The sequence below is a fragment of the Lissotriton vulgaris genome, chromosome 8 (genome assembly GCF_964263255.1).
Source record: "Lissotriton vulgaris chromosome 8, aLisVul1.2, whole genome shotgun sequence".
NCBI lineage: Eukaryota > Metazoa > Chordata > Amphibia > Caudata > Salamandridae > Lissotriton > Lissotriton vulgaris.
Genome location: NC_141696.1, coordinates 842106772 through 842126953, shown reverse-complemented (window position 1 = coordinate 842126953; position 20182 = coordinate 842106772). Strand labels below are relative to the sequence as shown.

Sequence of the window (20182 nt, the reverse complement as noted above, 5' to 3'; positions counted from 1 at the left end):
TGATTCTCTTTCAGATGATTGTTTTAACAGTTTTAAAGTTTTTATCAGTTTCCTGAAAAGTAGATGCACTGGGTGCCTCCTAATGGCTGGCGATGGTTGGGTACCGTGTTCCAAAGGCTCCTGCATTTTATACTATTGAACTATAGCCGACACGTCTCTTAGTGACTGATGGGAGGCTCCTAGTTGTAATAACTGTTGGCCTGATTCATTAAGTACTCTTCTAAGAGTTTGTAGATAGTGCATTGAACATAGCATTTGGGATTAGTTTCTGTCCAGAGCCATAAAAGCACATTTACGTCAGCTTTCATGTAGCCTTGATTCAGGTATTTTTGTTGTTGTTTGTTAGTTTTTTTTTTTTTTGCTTAGAGGGTTGCCTTTCACTTTTTTATTTTTTATTATTGTATTGATTGTATTGCATTATATTTTATTGTGTATATATATATATGTATTTTTATGTGCTTTTATGATTTTTAAATGAAATCGAATAAAGCTATATTTGAATTGATTCAGGTAAGAGCTAAACCTGCTGTCTGATTTTGTAGGTGTTAAAGTCTGTCAACAGGGACAGCCTGGGGAGTCGACATTGCAGTGGTCGGGTTGTGCAATGGCAATGACTGGTTTACTTCACACAGTGGTTCATTTGAAGTAGTCTCGGAACTTTGCAAACCAATGACAGTTGATAATTGCTTCATTTTTGCAATAGCATTGATTTCAGGGATGAATGTGGAACAAAAAAAATATTCCAAAAGTTGTTGCTTTTTTAATTGAGGTGGGAGCAGCTTGCAAAGACTAGAGGTAATGAGAATGGAATCATTGTGACTTATGCTCAGCATAGTAATACTTAGATATTTTTGTGCCAATGAGAAGAGGCATTTTTGTTATGTGTATTTGTATAGCACAGAACTTACACGGGAGCGTATCCTGGCGCCGAAGCAGAAACTGTATGGGTCAAGCCAGGGTCAGGAAAAGGTAAAGAGCCAGGCCTCCAGTTTCTTGCAGAATTCAGGAACTGAGGAGGAGGCTTTTACGTGCCTTAGCAGACGGTAGAAAGCACTGTTTTGTGTATGTTTGGGGTATGTGCGAGTGGGAGTCCGGCTGAGCACAGTTGTCTGATAGGTTTGTGGAAGTTTATGCGGTTGTTGAGGTATGTGGGGCCAATGTTGTGTTAGTGTTGTATCAAGTAGCAATGAGCACGCTAAGCCTTGCTCTTCAAGGTTTATTTAGACACAGATTTAACAGTCACAACGAGCAAACAGGAGCCATAGATCTTGCTGCCATCCAGTGAGTCAGTCCAAAGTGGAATGCCTCACAGAACTCAACAAGCACGATAGCAAGAGAACACCAAGGTGCTCAGTCAAATGAATACATACAACAGGTGAGCAACAGTAAGAAGATCATTTGCATACTAGTGCCATATCCATGTTACAATAAATACACATACATGCTAAGTAGTGTAAAAGTACACAATACAATAGTTAGGCTTTGTATGAATATGTGAAATAAGTCCAATGGGCTTCAGGTGTACTTTAAAGATGTATGCTTTATTGATACGTTTCTTTGATGGAGGTAAGTATCAAGCATAAGTAATACAGGAAAGTAAGCCCAAAGGGAGAGCCCCACCAGGAGCAGCCTCCTTGCCGCTCAGCCCATCCTCTCAACTGCCACTCCACACACAGGCATACCAGCATTCCATTCACTCTTCACACATACCAACATTCCAAGCTCACTCACACTGGCTGAGCAGCAAGGCAGATAACTAGGAAAGGTACAATACCAGTAAATACTAGTATACTACGTACCTTCCCCCAGTAAACATAGGAAAAACATTGCATTAAATAAATGAACTTCCCCTTTTTTATGGAGAAAAAATAGTAAATGCAAGACGTTACATAAATACAATCAAAGACACAACTCGCAAGAAAGGTTTGAGGAAGAAACAGAATAAATCAAGAAAATGCAAAAATAAGAAGGAGAATGTGGAAAATAAGTAGCAAGACTAAAATAAATCAAGAACTTGAGATCAGAGTTACCATCAAGACAAACCAGTTGGCCAGTCTAGGAAGCAGATGACAAACCGTGAACATCAACTAATGAAGAAAATAGTAAAACAATGAAAAGAACAAGAAAAAGTACTCCCACATACAAAAAAAAAGGTTGGTCGCGATCCAACACAAAATCCAAGTAAGAGAGACTAGAGATAATGAGAAGAAAAGAAGATTACAACCAGTTGGATTTTAAAATAAATCCAACAAGACTGCAGGTAAGTGTGAAATCACGCACACAACTAAGTAAGTAAGAAAGTTGAAAACACACACCCTGTCAGAAACTTATATAAGTAGATTCTACACACAGTGAATGAAACAATCCAGCACTAAACTAAAAAACTAGTAGAACCACTCTAGGTGATATTTCAATATCACATAGCATATAAGCTATAAAAATGTATACATAAAGTAAGATATCCCTGTGGAATATCGTATAGCTTGTAGGCCATCTAAACTTATGTATGCATACCTTCCAGTGACATATCCACGCAACAGTGGAATAACACATATAGCCAGTAGGCTATTAAAAAACATATACTTTAAACCATTGCACTGCCCTAACCAAACTTGCCAATAAATGGTGCAAGGAAATCATTTAAAATAAAATAGGTGACCAGTCCACTTAACGGTGTAAGGCCACATAGCCAGGAAGCTATTACAATGCATATTTAATATCCTTACTAAAACCTGCGAGGAAAACATTGTAAGGAAATCATTTTTTTTTTTAAATAGGTGACAAATCCACTTGACGGTAGCATGTCACATAGCCAGGAGGCTATTACAATGCATAACGAAAGGAAATCCTTTAAAATAGAATAGGTGGCAAATCCACTTGACGGTGGAATGTCACATAGCCATGAAGCTATTACATAACCAAACATTTAACCAATCTACGCACATTAAACATGCATTAAATATGCACAACTGCACAGGTGGAAACAAAAATAATTAATGTTACCCCCGTAACTCTAAATATAAACAGTAACAAAATTCCACTTACAAATATTCATATGAAGGAATGAATGTAAACCATTACATTACATTTAAAAAGATGTCCATTATGACTGTAGATTACATAAAATACATTCAAAAAGAAAATCTGTAAAGAAAATTACAATCCTGTGAAAATAAATGCTTGTTAGAAATACAACCAGGCAAATAATTAACATGCCCCGAAGACAGCGCTCTATCCATATTATAAAGCACAAGTGATAGTCACTATATAGATTGCAAAGTCATTAGTAGAACGTTTTTAAATAAACATATTCTTGACTGCACTGCATAGAAGACGGAATAGCCTGATGATTTATTACCAGTCCGAAAGTACTTTCTTCAGTTTTGCCGATTTTCTTTCTTTCTAAATCAACATCGGTCTCCTTCGTTTTGTTGGCCTCTTAAAAAGAAATGAATTTCGATCCAAGTAGAACACCGTTTGATGAATAATGCCAGCATGTACCTCCAAGGTCTGATGGAATCAGAAGTCCCCACAGACGATTGAACACTCGGAACGATGACATCCCTTAACAAGAAGATCCTGAAAGACTCAAAATGGAGGCACGTTTTTGACACTGAGCCGAATGGGATAAGACACCAGAAAATACACTATTCCCGGCCTAAATCTAGCCATGTAACACCTTTGTTTGCGTAGTATCATGAGCAGATAGCGTTTAATGTCCAGGGTGGTGCTCAGGTGAAGATCTAAATCGACTGACTTCTTCTTCAGGTCAGCCGCCAGTCTTCTCTCTACTAGAAGTTTTATTACTTCACAGTTTACCATGGCTTTTGCCGAGCTATTAAAGCACAGTGGATTATCAATGAAGGCCATCCTCTTAATCGCTTAGAGGTCCTCTCTAATATGCATGAGCCATTTCATTTTATTGGCCACTGCCAGCTTAAGGCAATCGAAAATCACTGTCTGGGTTAAGGCTGCTTCTGGTCTTCGCCAGACTGATAACCAGAGCATGTTGGGCACCAATTTCAATATATCCCCCTTATGTTGGAGGCTTACAGGTACATGCATCAAAGGAAAAACCGGTTGCAAATGGGCAGATTCTCGGAATCAGCCAGTTTGCGACCGGTATTTTTGCATTTGAGATGCATCATCCCAAATGAAAAAATCGCAATTTAAAGAATCTCTAAATTGCGATTCTTTAAATTGTGATTGCATCTAAGGAATCTCAAATAGAGTTCCCTAAATGCAATGCATTAAAGTAAAAAAATTAGCAATTTCGCTAATAGGAGTAGCAAATTACCATGAATATGAACTTCGTGGTAATTTGCAAAAACTTTAAAAAATGCATTTTTGTGCATTTTTCAAAGTTTCATGTTGCGCACACACATGCCCTTAGGGCATGTGTGTGTGCAACATATGTGCACAGATTAATTTCAGGGGTGCAACACAGTGTCATTTTGACACCCTTGCACCCTTGAAATTGCATGAGCAATTTGCGAGTACCTACTGGTACTCTTCTTAGGTTTGCTTGCTCAGCACTTGTGCTTGTGAAATCTATTGCTTTTAATGTAAACCTTAAAAGGGATTTTCATCCAGCCCCCTCGATTTCCTGGCTTTTCATTGGTTCCTGTGCTTACCGCTTACTTTTCCTCCAATTCTATTGGTTGTAGCATATTTTCCTACTTTACCAATGCATGTTCCTCATCTGCTTCTTTTATCAGTTTCCCGTAGTCCAAATACAGTTAACATCCACTTTGGTGGAACTATTTCTCCACAAAGTTTTGCCTCTTTCTGCTTTTTTTTTCTTCAGCAAATTTATATAGCTCGCAGGGAGAGATTGAGTGATTTTTGTCCAAAATCACAGAATGTTGCGCCGCCAAGACTCGAACCGGGATCCCCATCTCCAGAGTCAGCAGCTGTGGCTGCACGTCCTCTCCACTCCTTTGATATGTGTCAGGGATCTCTTTCCTTATTCCCGGATGGTGATTGATGAAAATAGCTCATTGTTCATCACATAGGCCAAACCGATGCATTAGCAGTGCTTGTTTGAGCTTTATGTAGGGGGTGTGTCTCCACCTGGCCCAAATCTCATACTACCCTCATCAGCTGTGCGCTGCTATGCTAGTAAGTGGACAGCTTTTGGGTTAACACCCTTGTTTATTAACATATTTCACAACTTTGGCTTTATTACATTGTCAAATGCTGCACTGAAGTCCATAAATGCCTGTTAAAGACATCCATTTTCCACATAAACATATTTACTCATAATTAAGTGAAGGTTTAGGCACTGGTCAACTGTTCCTAGACCCTGTCTAAAACCATACTGTGCCGATGATAGGATGCCCTTCTTGGTAGCCCATATTTCAAGGTGGTCCAACAACACACTGCCTAATACCTTGGCTGTCAAGGTGATTAGAGATATTGGCCGGTAACAATGGGGGTTACTTCTATCTCCCTTTTTAAAACATGGGACAATAATTGCCCTGGTCCAGTATTTAGGGGGGCCTAAATGACCTGCACAGCACGTTTACCAGGGCAGGAGCCCAGAATGCCAGATTGTTCTTAAAGAGGTCTACAGGCCCTGATGCATTGTTGCTCTGGATTCTGTTCGCAGCCGAAATAACATCTTTAACAGTAATTGACAGTTCGGTACCTTTCTGACTGATCAAGTCCTCTATGGAGTTACTCTCATTACAGGTGGATTCCTGCTAATGATACAGAATAGTAAAGTGACCAAACCAAATATGCTCAGGGATGTCCATGTCTGTACTAATATTAGAACTGTTAGAACAAAAGAGAGCATTAACTACCCCCCATAATTGTGATGGAGCTTTGCTAGTGCAAGCAGTAGTAAGCTGTTCCCAGGCCTCTCCTCTATTCTCTTTTCTCTTCGTGATAACCTCTGAGCCTCTTCATATAGCTTTGTGGTGACCCTAATTTCTGGCAAGTCCCTCTGGGAGATTTTAAGTATTTTTTATTTTTTTAAACAATTTTTATTAGAAAACAAAACATCAGCAGCAAAGACAGTACATAGGCAGTTCAGCTGTATATACATACATTCAAATACAAATAAAGTGTGCATTATGATTCTGGAGCATCAACAATAACATTGAGCAGTATGATGGTCAGTATAGAGGGTACACTTATGTCCACAGGTCTGGGAGTCACCACTTTGCACATTTTTGTCGGCACGGGGAATTAGGTCATCCCATCTGTGTCCGCCCCCTCCAGGATTGCATTTCTCTCCTATCTAAGTTCCACAGTGGGAGAGATACAGATATCCCCCCTATATTTATTTCAACACCCCCACTTTTGATCCCACTTTTGAGGGCAGCCTCTACCTTTATATACAGTTTTCTCCGCTACCATAGCATGGTCAATGTCATTAGATTTTAAGTAATTTAATAAAGTTGCTATGAGCACGCAAGCAGGATTTGTTAAACCATTTATTGGGCTTGGGAGGATGTTGGCACTTAAGCGCCAATTAGTGTTCGGACACCTTATTACAATTTACAGTAAATGTGACCAAAACTTCCTCAGGATTTGATTCCAAATTTAACACAAGTCTCAAACTGGTCCTTCTGCATTGCCACAAGCTGTCTTTGTTTTTTAGATGGATGTGAATTCAAGTATTGTCTGCATGACTATTCAGTTGTAGATAGTGTTGAATTAACTGACTCAGGGTACTTGCATATGTTGAAGAGCAGTGATAAGAATGCTCTGCAGTGGGGCATGGTCTGAAGGCCAACATGGCTCACTCGGGACAACCATATAACCTGTGCTTCTGTCCTCCGAAGAGTCGATGCTTGGGAGGGGAGTTTCTTGCCAGGTGGTGAGACAAGGCAATATAGGACCGGTCTGGCAGTTCTACTCACGGACCCTGGCACAAAATGGCGAAATGAGTAGACATCCAGGATGTGGCCTAGGATACAAAGCTGCAGGACCCCTCCCAAGAGATGCTTTCTTGGTGCCATTGGGGAAATCCGAGATCCTGCACCCAGCCAGAGTGCTGAGCTCCAGAACCACCGAAGATCGTACCGGACAAACGCTTGCTGTTGGTTGGAATATGTGGAGAAGCCACCTAGCTGATGCCTGATGAATGCAGGAGGGATTGCCTTGTATAAGTACAGCGGTGATGCACAGCTGACCAGGTGTGTCCAACAGCAGTGGACCAGTGAGGACTGCTGTGACGGCGGCCTGGTGGGTGCAGCCTCCTCCTTGCAAAGCGGTGTATAAATGAGGGAAGAGGTGCTAGGCCTGGGATCTGAGCCACAACACTGAATAGGCCTGAGCCTGCCCATGGGGGACAACGGGGTGACCGGGTTCAGCTAACCTTGCTGTCAGTGGGGAGACCAGACTGCCCTCTCCCCATCTTGACTAGAGGGATCCAAGAGTCCATGGAACTCAATATCCAGCCTAAGATGCAGAGCCCCAGAGGAATCAGACTGGATGCCTGGTGAGTGGGCGCAGGGGAGAATATGGCTGTCGAGCCCGTCTGCCCCAAGAAGCTTGCACCCCCCCCCTCCTCCACTCCCTTATTGGACTGAGTGCAGAAGAAGAGAAGGGGTTGGATAGGGGCACCAGGCACTGGTTCTGCAATGTGTGATTTCCTAGGCCCTGTTTGTTGCTACAGAACACAGAGTTTGACCTGCTCAGGAGGTCTTTCCCTCTCCTTTAATAAACTGCTCCACACACAGATGTGGGGCTGGGAGACTAAGAGCCATCAGGGTGGCGAAGTGATGTAGACCTGACTTACAGTCCCACCTCACATTGGTATGGGGAAAGACAAAGTTGTAAAATCCCATGCAACTGACTGGAGTGAAAGCGCAGAGTCCAGAATTTTTTTTGCGACATTCGATGCCAAAAACCAGTCCCTGCTCAGTGGCCTGATGCTACTGCATTTTGAGATTGCAGTTCAGCACTAGAGAGCAAGAAGGATGGGTTTAAAATCAATTTCCGCCTGATTCGACAAATAAATCAGATGTAGAAGTTAATCCAACGTTATAAAAAGAAGAAATTTATACCTCACAGCTATCTTTAATCACCTGGAAGAAAGAATAGAAGACGCTTAGGGCAGGACAGGCAGAAACAATGTGCATGTGGTTGGGGTGTTTGAAGGGACAGAGGGCTTCTCGATGATACAATTCCTTCTGATCTGGCTCAAAATGTGGTTTCTGGCTGACTTATTTTCCCACTGTTCTATTATAGAGAGTGCACACAGGGCCTGGCGGTTCAAACCCCTTCTTTGGACATGATCCTGAGGGAAGCGAGGGCCAGATACTCCTGGATCGATGATAAGAAAGTAATGTTGGTCTCCGATTACACATGCCTGTTACAGCAACAACATCGCTCTTTCTTAGCATACAGACAAAATTTATGTGCCATGTAACTAGACGATGTGCTCTTATAGCCCGGCTTAACTCTGTGTCTCTTTCCAAAATAAATCTTTCTTAAAAACACCAAAGGATGAATGGGATTGGGTGGAGGAGAGATGTTCCCTCAGGGGCCAACTGACTTGTACAGGAAGTCCAATGGGGAAGAAATTGGAACCACCCAGATGTCGTGCCCGTGAAACTACGTGTCAAGAAAGAGGTCAGGGGAAACGGTCACCCTCCAGGAGTGGAGATGAACATGTGGGCAGCACTAGTGGGGGTGATGAGGAAGAAATTGCAGGTGTATTGACCATTACTATTTTTAGTAACTCACTATTAATAATGGTCAAGCTGCACTTAACAGTAGAAATCCTGGCAAGTCAGAATGGGATGGACGTTTGCTAGACGCTTTGCTAATATTTTAATTTAGGTATTTACTAGAGAGTTGGGTCTTTTAGAAGTACAGGCATTACAGCATTTTTCCATTTTTGGGGAGTAAAGAAATCCTCTCATGAGGAAGATCAGGTGCCAATTCCCTAGACTTGTCACTGGCCTCATTGAAAATATTGAGAATATGGGGATCCAATTCAGACAAGAGCCTCGTATAGAATTCATCTGGAATTCTATTGTGTCCCAGGGTCTTGCCACTTTACATTAGGCTCATTGCATCAGAGATTTTCTTTACGGTTATTTCTTGCTGCAGCATTACTCTGATGTCTAAATTAAGGCTGGCCTTCTTCAGTTCTTTTGGGAATGCTGAGAAGTGTTCTGCACTACCAGTCTGCCTTTTCACTATATAGAGAGTGGTAAGAATGCTCGAATGCGAGTGCCAAATCCCGGTTCTTATTAACTGTCACCCCATCATCCATAGTTAGTTCTCTAACCCATCTTCTGCTCTCTTACTCAGTGAGGTTAAAAGGTTGCCCACCTTGCCTCCCACTATGTACAATTTGTTTGTGCGTCTCATAACCAAACTGTTTAGCTGCTTTGTGCATCAGTGTGTGGCCTTTAGGAGCTGAAGTCTTGCCTCCAACCCTGTATCAACGTATAGTCTTTCCTGTGCCAGTGTCTCCTTCTTTCGGTGCGTGAAATGTATCTTCCATTTCTGTCTTTGAGATACTGTGCTGCGAGCTGCCTCGAAGGATGTCTTGTATGCTTCCCACAGTACTCTTGGTGAGTCCACAGAGTATTAATTCTCTGTTTATGTAAGGTTTGGTGCCTGTATGTAGTGCATTCACTATCTTTTTGTCCTGGTGCGCCCAACTCTCCGGTTTCCAATTACCTTTTTACAGAACTATCTTTCATTCCCGGTGTAACCCAGATGGGGCATGATCTGAGAGCCCTCTTATTAGATAGCTCGCCCTCAGGAGGTCAGAGTTTTCACTGAATGGGACAAATAAGTAATCAATTCCGGGAAATGTCTTGTGGACTCCTACAAAAATTGAGTATTGCCTTGATGTCTATTGCTTTGCTACCTACCTGTCTACCTGGACCATAGCATGATTAAATTGTACTAATCTGCTGAGACCACCAGGAGGACTTGGCATGAGTATCATCCTAACCAGGGTCCTATCCTATTCATGGTTAAAGTCGCCCGCAGTTATGTGCAGTGAAGCATCAGCTGCCAGTGGATTGGTCCCAGTTTATTGAGAACCGTCTGTTTTAAATGTATACACACTCCTTGCACAGCAACAGTGATGGATCTTCTGGAACACCTTCCTCGTATCTCCACATATCTATCCCAGAGGCCAAGCCATGCCTCTTCTTTTAGGAACTGCAGATTTTTCTGCGCTAGCTAGTGTAGCCATTGCTCTTGACCCTTTAGTGAACCAGTGTGCCAGCGTTACATATTCAGTCATTTGCAGTGATTTCCTAAATTATGATTCTTCTGTGGGAGGCCGTGTGTAAATACTGGGATACCACATCCCTTTTTAATTCGTTGACTAGCTATTTCACATTCCAGCATTGGATTTTAGGTTACCGCATATGGGTGCTGGGTAATATCTCAGCACTACAGAAATGCAATCAGCCCCAGGTGTGCCATCAGCTCAGTCATTTTTCATTAGTAATAATATACACTATCAGTTTACGTCAAATCCCTAAATAATAAATATTGCTGTTGTCCTTTCCTCTCACCCCTACCAGCCATCTATTGTTTGAGCCTAAAACTGCCCGGGTGCTCCCCAAATATATGGACTGGTGCACACCCCAGCACCCCACCCCCAACTTCCCCTATGTTATCTCCAACTCCCACTAACCCACACTTCTTCACAGGAAGCATCTTAAACATCTGTTGCCCTACCCTCAAAACGTATGCATCTTCAACCAAAACGGGCGTGTGGTGAATAGCAGTTACACTCCACATCCCATATATGAACAGAGTTAGCCTCAGTTTGTGTTCGGGAATGACTATTCCCCCCGATGAGACCGTTTGGTCCCCTAACCTCCCTATGAATGCTGTACTGTTCAGTGAGAAACTGGGTCTAAGCCTCAGAAATTATTGCATGCTGAAGGTCGCGGGCCTATTCCCCAGAATTATACCTAGCCTTAAGAATTTTGGGACCCAGTTCAGACAAGAGCCTCTTTTAGAATTCACCTAGAATTCAGTTGGGTCCCAGGGTCTTACCACTTTACATTAGGCCTGTTGCTTTCAAGATTTTTATCACTGTTTTTCTTGCTCCAACGTTTCTCTGATGTCTGATCCAAGGCTGGACTTATTCAGTTCTCCAAAGAATGCTGAGATGTGTTCTGCACTACTAGTTGGCCTTTTACTCTAGAGAGAGTGGTCCATAGAGACTAGAAAGGAGTCAAACCTAGGAGGCCCACTCAACTCAATCTTCGACAACTGTGCAACTGGATGGATAAGATAAAAAAATACATTTGAGCCATTCATCATTATAACATTAGACACAGAAAAAGTGTTCATTTATATCAATTAGACCTACCTTTTCCAAATCCTAACGTCACTGGGTTCCCTTGCTCTATGGGAATCCCATGGCGATGCCAAGAGTAAACTGGGGAATCTCAGACACATTTCGACGATTATGCTCTCGATCGTAGCTGATCTTCGCTATCTGTTTGGAACTGCTGGCAGTCTGGCTTAGGGTGCAACAGATATAGTAGGATTGCCTGAGGTCGCAGGGGAACCGGATAACATTTCAGTGTGTGCTGACAATGTTATACTGTATCTTTCTAAGCCCATGCTGTCTTCACTTGCAATTTTGTCAGTGTTCTGAAACATTGAACAATGCTTGGTCTAAAGAATTAATTGGACAAGTCGATTTTATACAAACTGGGAGACCGGACAGATGTTGGGATGGTGCCCCATAGTCTCACAGTGTCAAGGATGGGTTTCAGCTATCTTCGTATAGAGATCACTCCGCACTAATCTGACTGCTTGGAAAAAATAACCTGGAAGGGAGCTGCCTCAGAGAGTTTCAATCAGATGTTGAACAGTGACAGAAGCTTCCTTGCTCGTTCTTGGGGGTCCAGCCATATTTAAAATGATTACTTTACCTAAAAATCCTCTATACCCTCCAGAACACTTATTGGAATATACTGGACCCTTATTTTGAGAAGATAAGATAGGCCAAATCCTGCAAATGTTACTCATGAGTGGAGGTAAACCTAGAGTAGCCCTTCAGAAACTACAGCGCTCAGTATGCATTAGTGCCCTTTCTCTACCAGATATAAGACCCTATTATTGTGCATTGCAGCTTCAGTTTGCTCATGAATAGGGTTCATCCCTGATTAGAGACCCGGTGACAAAAGTGGAACAGATCTTGAAGGAACCATTCTCCTTTCTTGAGCCACTTTTCTATCTTCACTATCCATATTGGAAACCATTTAGAATGGATATGTTCGGCTCCACCATGGCTACTCTTGCGACCTACAATGAAAGCATCCTTCTTGCAGGGCAACCTGCTGCAGACAGTGGGGAAACTGAAGTGGTTCAAAAATGGAACCTCATTGGCAGTTCTAAATTGGGGAACCTAATCCAAGGCGATTATATGAACTCTTTTTAAACCTGCAGGAAGAATAGGACTTGCCACCCACCCAATGATATGTATACCTACAGCTCAGACATGCCCCGCAGGCGGGGGCAGACTGGACAGACTTTCCCAATAGCAAACCATTGGAAACTAAGTTGTTGAAAGAAGAGTTTATAGATTAAGCCATTTCCTTTATTGAACTCTTATTACCAAAAGGCCTGACCTCTTACTAAAACTCAGGGTAGCCTGGGAAGCAGATCGACTGGAAGGCAGCACTGATTCACCACGGGGAATACCTGTTAAAGCTTGGAAGCGCTCCACAGGGTGTTCTATAAAAGGGGGAAACTACAAAGTGGGAAGGGTGCAGTCCCCAATATGAGTGCTCTGTGGGAAAGCAGAGGGGACATTTTTCATACCATATAGGCATGCCCCCTGATCTGAAGACACTGGTCCATTATAACAGTCAAGCTGTTGACGGTCGCAGAGTTCCCCGTGCCTAGTGTCCCTCAGTTCCTGGTCTTTGGGATCCCAAGTGATGTTGATCTTCATAGAAAGCAAATGCTGTTTCTGTAACCTGGGTGTTATATTAGAAAAAAAGAGACATAGCCAGAATGTGGAGCAATTAATTTACTCCATCCAAGAAAATATGGTCAGCTGGTATGATGACTTGTATGGAAGGAGAATGGGCAGTTTATGAAGGGAGAAGCTGCTCACATAAGTTTGTTTGGTGGGGGCTGGAGGACCTATAATGGTTTGGACTGGGGGAACCGGATACTGCTGGAAAATAACACTTCACTACAGATCCTGGGTGGTGTCACATGAACTGTTACAGAAACGTAGAGCAGTGACTATGTAGCTACTGTGTGCGACAGGTTGCGTACATGTGATAAATAAAATAACAATGAAAAAAGTTCCAAAAAAAGAATGCATTGCTAGCTACTGACAAACTTGATGAATCGTATCCAGATGTGTTGACTCCTTTATTGCAGAGTACAAAGGCTGTAGCTATTGTGGGAACTTGACAGTGGCTTTCTAGCTTGTGAGCGATGTATGGTGGAATGTTGTGGGTGTCCACATGGAATGTGAGGGTGTCAGATGTACAGTGACAGTTGCTGGATGTGGAGCAAAGAGCGGTGGTCTGCGGATGCTGCAGTGGGGTCGTATTAGAGGGGCTTATTCTTCCTGATGAAATTCTGCATTCAATTTCTCTGGGAATACATCACTTACCAACGTGAATGTCTCTTGAGGTTTCTTCACCTGTGATTACAATAATTGTAGGATTCTTTAGTCGTAGGTGTCGTGCTGCAGATAGGTCAGGGAGGCTCATACTGCCTGATGGCCTTTATTTCTTCTCAAGTTACACTGCAATTTCCAACCCTATTATGGGTCTGCATTCCCATTGATGGTTGTGGCCTAGCTTCTAATGTTCCACATATTTGTATTGGACTAATAGATTGAAGGACTGACATAAATACAAAATTGTCATCAAGTAGGAGTAAAAGGACAGAAAAAACAGGATTAATCGCCGATTCAAGGACAATTTCACCATGGAGGGTAATACAATAAAACGGGTATAAGCGGGCAAAGAAGGGGGTCACAGTCTGAGGTAAAGAGGAGCAGAAACAAATGCTGGCACAATGGACGTAGGAAACAGTGTCTTCGAACAGATGAGCCTAGCCCAATTAGGGTAGAAATTTTATTCATAAGGAATCTTTTGGCTTCCAATTTGAATGCTCTGATAACCCTCGGGATCTTGTTTGCGCTATATAAAACTTTATAATAAATAAAATAAACTTCCCTTTCATTTTTTCTAGGCTAGGAAAGTTTCAATATTGGAATTTAATTGGCTAGTATTTAAGTCAGCTTTCAGCTTCTTAAGTAGTATTGAGACTACTTTGTTTAATTGGCTTGTTCTCCGTTGATTAGAGCGTATTTATGAAGTCCTCTTTCCTGCCAGGGATCAAACACCTATGTAATCCGGGGCAGTTGGTGTGGGTCCCTGGAAATTCATGCATAATATCTACTAAGTGAGATTTTTAAAGAAAACAAGTGGAAATCATTTCACGCTTTCTGGCCTTCAGTCATCTCCAGTACAACCAGCTTACTGCCTGCTGTAAATTTAGAAGGTTTGAAATCTAATGATTACCTATGTTGCAAAAAGTTACACACTTTCATTTATCCAATATGGATATATTTTTTTTATTTGTCATTTGACCAAGTCTCCATTGTATGTTCAGAATGAGATCAGGGTTTTCTATTAAGCTTCAAAACAATATAAAGGACCAGACAGGTGAGTAAAAGGTATCTCTTCTAACTAGACCTTCAAGGGGCTTGTATCTCATTTGGTTGTGTCAAAATATTACTAAAAATTACAGAATTTACATTTTTTTAAATCCTCATTTTGAGTGATTGATATCTTCATCATGGCAGTCTAAAGAAAAAAAAACAACCACTATGGAAAACATTGGTTTCTGGTATAGGTCGTATTTAGGTCTGGTGCAAGCCAAGACATTTTGATTTTCATAAAAAAAATATATATAATTACTTACAGTGCCTTTTCAGCCAGCCCACTTTGTTGCAGTGTCCTTCACATTTTTCTCCCGCCTTCTTCAGCAGTGAGGCAGTTGTTAGCCCACTTCAGCCGCTGGCTAACTTCACGCTGAGTGTTGGTATTTGCTTTTTCACTAGGAGCACATCCTCACACAAAGTAATTCCCTTCCGTGTCAGGGACTGCTATGACAATGTGTGTGTTTTTGAGACCGGAAAATATGTTTGCATTTTCAATTTTTTTGTTAAGCTTGGCAAGGATCTGTAAGCTCCAGCAGCAATGTATTATACTACCCATACCAAGACAGAATAAGCATTAACAAAACCAAAAGGCTGTAATCGAATGCTAGAATAACTTGCTTTGCAGTACTTGTTCTACTTAGTGAATACTTCACTTGTAAGTTGTAGCCTTATTCTGTAGATTGTAATTTTTGTAAAAGACCAAATGCTTTTATATCTGTTTATTGAACCTTCCATATATTATGAACTCTGATAACCATGTTCAATCTGTCCATTTTACAGTTGTCGAGACATTATTCTCATCCCGCTCAACGCACTCAATTAAGGACATGGAAAACATTTATCAATTGGCAAAGAATATTATTCCTCCACTTAATACGAAAAAGCATAAAGGTCAAGATGGAAAAATAGGTGTCGTTGGAGGATGTCAAGAGTAAGTAAAACATAGTCATGGAGTATTGTTGTGTAGCTTGTTGTGGAAAGGGTATTTTTTTTATTTTGAAAAAGGACTGGGGAAGAAGACAGTATGTAGCGAGGTGGCAGATTTTGAGGACAGAGTAAAAAGACAGCTGATCAACGGCAGAACATTTTAAAATCTTTTCCTAAACAGTTTTGAGCCATAACCACCACACTATTAATTATTGTGTATCACTTCCATAGGAAGGCGTCTGCTTGATGGAGTACTTGAATTTAGATTATCCACTGTATTTCTACAATGCAATAGGTCTTGCATTTACGAGAGTTTGAGCTATTGGCATTGTAAATGCCAATGCCTTTTATTTATGTTTTGTTTTCAAAACAGATAAAAGGCATTGCTATTTACAATGCCAATAGCTTAAACTATCGCAAATGCGAGACCTATTACATTGCAAATGCCAGCGCCTGTGCTATAAAAATTTGTAAAAGTGTTAGAAAGGAGTGTTTTGCAGGCAGGACAAAGCTGTTTGAGAAAATAGTGCTCGGAGGCTGCAACTAAAACCTACCAAGTAACAACACATGTATCGAGGGTGTTGCCATGGGAGGTTACAAAATGAGACCAGGCAGTACTTAGGAGGGACTACTAAGCCTATTGACCAATAAACAGCCTCAGTTTAACAGTGGACAATGACGTAAGCCAATGAAAAATAAGCCGGAGAGTGGGCAGAGCTTCAGTTCCCTACTCGAGTACAGCGATCCTCGCAGAGCAGGCTCGACCTAAAAAGTATTTCACTACTGTGAAGTCAGTGTGGGAAGGTGGCTGATTTTATAAGGCATAAGGAAATGAAGGGGAAGCACCGAACTACTGCCTCCCCTAATTTGCTGACACATAAAGAAGGTGATGGAATGGTGAATGATGAGGTGTTGTATCCCACCCCACCCAATAGCATAATTTCTTCCATCACCTGCAGCCTTCTCTGCTTGCCACAGAACTGTATATACAGCAACACTATGCCATGTTCCGAACCAGCTAAGGGCATAGCCATTGACCACAGCATAGTCAAGACCAGTAAGAGATGAATGAGGATGACATCATGTCATGTATTTTTAAAATCTTGGGGACAGCAAATATTACTAAAGGATGTCCGGAGGAAGGAAGGAGTCATACTAGGTATCCTTTCAGTGTTCCATTTGACTTAATTGACAACACAACTTTGCTGTCATTGTGATATCATTTGGATCTTCTTATGGAGAACAGTCCAGTTATTGATACCTACCCGTCTATAATCCTGTGTGTTTTATTTGGCAACATCAACACAGATTTGGAGATCCACTTACTGCTTTTGCTTCAAAGCAGTGAAAAAACTGCTCTGTCATTACTTCCCCAGGGACTTTAGTTGCCCAAAGGAGCCAGTGAAATGGCTGATGGCAAGCCTCATTCTAAAGTCTTTTCCAAATATCTAGCAGCCGCCGACGTTGCACAGCATCCACTGCTCTCATCAGTACCACCTTTCTAAATCTGACGACATATCAAATATAGCATTCTAAATGCAAAATAAAGAAATTAGATGCCAAAAAAAGCAAAAGTAAAACACTACTAACACTACACATTCTCTCTTGTCGAAATTAAAAAAAAGAATTTCAGAATTTAAGACCATTTTTTTTACGCAAACAGAAAATACAGTATTTACAACCCTATAATGAAATTGTAACAAACCCAGTTCATGCAAGTTAATTTCCACCAAAAACGTTACATTTTCTCGGTGTAAAAATAATTATTCCAAATCTTCCCGTCTTAGTTTCCAACTTTGGCTGACCATTAGTGCTCATGATTCAAATACATTTCCTTGATTCTACAAAGTCATGCTCAACAGATTCACACTGATCCACATGTTCTTCCTCACCATTTCCTAAAGTGTTACAGCAAACAAATGATGGACGGATTGCTGACAATGCAAACATTCTCTGCCAGTCAAAAGATCTGGGTTAAATCCATCGTTCTTTTGCCCACAACGCCACCCCAGTTTGTACCCAGCCTTATGCAAATCAGTCTTGACCCTGTGCCCCATGGGAACATTCCAGACCGAACTGCCAGGCCAGGTCCTCCCTGGACCGGAAACAAGCATCCTGGGACAGGTTTCAGGGTATGTCTCCCTTCTTCAGCCAGGCTAGCTTGAATCCAGTGGCACAGTGAGCAAGGGACCCCCTTCCTGGCATACCCATCCCACTTAGGGCAAAAAGTGTTACAGCAAACACATGATGGACGGAATTCTGACAATGCAACTATTCTCCCCCAGTCAAAAGATCTGGGTTAAATCCATTGTTCCTTTGCCCACTATGCCACCCCAGTTTGGACCCAGCCATATGCAAATCAGCCTTGACCCTGTGCCCCTTGGGAACAGTCCAGACCCAAGAAGGATGAACTTAACCCAGATCTCTTGACTGGGGGTGAACGTTTGGATTTGTTCTGCGTTACGTCCATCAATTGTGTGTCTTTTGCTTTTCCGCCCTAAGTGCGCCAGGTATGCCCAGAAGTGGGCCCTGGGCTCACTGTGCCACTGGAATCCAGCTATCCTGGCTGAAGAGGGGTGAAACCCCGAAACCGGTTCTAGGATTCTTGCTTCCGGTCCAGGGAGGACCTGGCTTGGCACTTCGGGCTGGACTGTTCCCATGAGACACAGGGTCAAGACTGATATGCATGTGGCCAGGTCTAACCTGGGGTGGTATGGTGAGCAAACGAATGGTGGATTTAACCCAGATCTCTTGACTGGTTGTGAATGGTTTGATTTGTTCTGCATTCCGTCCATCAATTGTGTGTATTTTGCCTTCTCACCATTTCCTAAGACATTTTCCTCTGTAGAATTCTCACGTAGCACATTACCCTTGTCTTCCACCTTCACCACATTTTCTGCTCACACATCCATCCGCCCCAAATGTTTTTTCTTCCAACAGCAGCCCCCTTATTGTCCCCACTATGATCAGTTATGCATAAAGCCAAGTGCTTATGTACCAAAACTTGCCATCACTCAAAATTGCTGCATTATTAAAAAATGTAACAATACTTAAGGGATTATAGAAAGCTTTTTCCCCTTCATCTTCTTTAGAGGCTCACTTTACTCAAACTCAGTGATCCTCTTCTTAATTAGTAAACATTCTTCCTGTGTGTTTTTTTTTAATCGTAATATTATTGACTGTAAACAGATTGTGTTGTTTTAATTCTCTCGTACATCAACTCCAGAGACCCATTTACTATCTTTGAAGTAGACATACTATCCAAATTGTCTTTGGGGGAGGGAATTTGTTCTGTCATGATTCCAAAAGGGCTGTGACATATAGTTTCTCATGGCGCGATATGACATGCCTACAACACTTTATTCACCTCCTCTTCCCAATTCTGGTCCCATGTAAAATCTATTTGAATCAGCCCTTCATAATTGCTTCCGGGTCACCAGGGAACCGAACCCGGGGGCGGGTGGGGGCCGGTGCGCCCCGCCATACGTGCGGCTGGGCCGATGTCGGCCCGCCTTTCCATAAATACTGTATAGAAAAAAAAACGTACATGCTAATAGGATAAAAGAAAAAAAAACGACACGCTTTCTTCCCGTCTGCTCCCCACCTCCGCTCGATCTCCACATTCTCCAGGAAGGCGAGAGAATGGTGGGTTATGTCACCATTCTGTGCGGTGTTTTATGCGCCTGGACCCTGCCACATACAAGGAGAAACGATTCGCCATGAAGAGTATATCTCGCCTTTTATTTTCGCCCAGTTCGTGTCCCCATGCTTTTCAGAAATTAAAGTTTGCACAGGGCTGTAGGTGTTGTTAAAAATGTATAGATGTCGCAGCATGTGGCGAGTCCCTCTGCGCCAAAAGAAATTCTTTGAACGACATCCACTTTTTAGTAGCCTCCACCATCACCTGTGGGCGCTGGACCCAGCGCCTAACTTGGAGGCTGGATTTGGTGCCTAACTTGGATACAGTGAAAAATATCTGCCTCAGAAACACCATAATTCTCATTGATCTGTTCAAATGAATTGATTGGCCCTTTTGACTCCAACCTTGAGGTCACCTTACCCATTTCCAAGTATAGGCCCTAGATTTCCCATAGCGGCGTGAAGGGAGATACAATAAGCATTTGTAGAGCCCGCAGCTACCTCATATAGAGGTGTCCCGGCGCTATGCAGAGATTGTAGGAGAGGCTATAGCCAACCATCGAAACCTGAATTCTATCCTCTAGGAGCCAGTGTAGCTGCTCAAGTGAGGAGAGATATGATGGCGGAAAGGTACCTGCCAGATTAGGCTTGCCTCTGCATTCTGCACCATCTGTAGACTGTAAATCAGGTAGGCATACAGCCCCAAATATAGACTATTGGCGTAGTCCAAGTACGAAGTCACCATTGCATGGACTATGATCCTGGGGCTTTCCTCCGGCAGTAAGTCAAAGATTTTTTTAAAGATTGTCAGCTTTCTAAAGCAAGCTGAGATAATCTGACTGACTTGAACCGAGAAAGACAAATCTGTTTCCCATTTAATGCCTATATTCCTTGCTGTCTTTGTCGGGACTGGTGGTGAGCCCAGTTCTACTGGCCACCAAAGATCCGTAGAGGGTGGAGAATCCT

At 42.2% G+C, this 20182-nt stretch overlaps 1 protein-coding gene across 4 annotated transcripts in view; it reads left to right on the top strand.

Annotated features, from left to right (window-relative positions):
• The window catches only part of NAXD (NAD(P)HX dehydratase), a 366910-nt gene that overhangs the window by 167431 nt on the left and 179297 nt on the right, over positions 1-20182 (top strand). For all 4 annotated transcript variants that reach the window (XM_086934749.1, XM_086934752.1, XM_086934751.1 and 1 more), the window contains one exon: positions 15431-15581. In XM_086934749.1, the coding sequence (XP_086790875.1) occupies positions 15431-15581 (151 nt within the window). The remainder of the gene's footprint in view (positions 1-15430; positions 15582-20182) is intronic.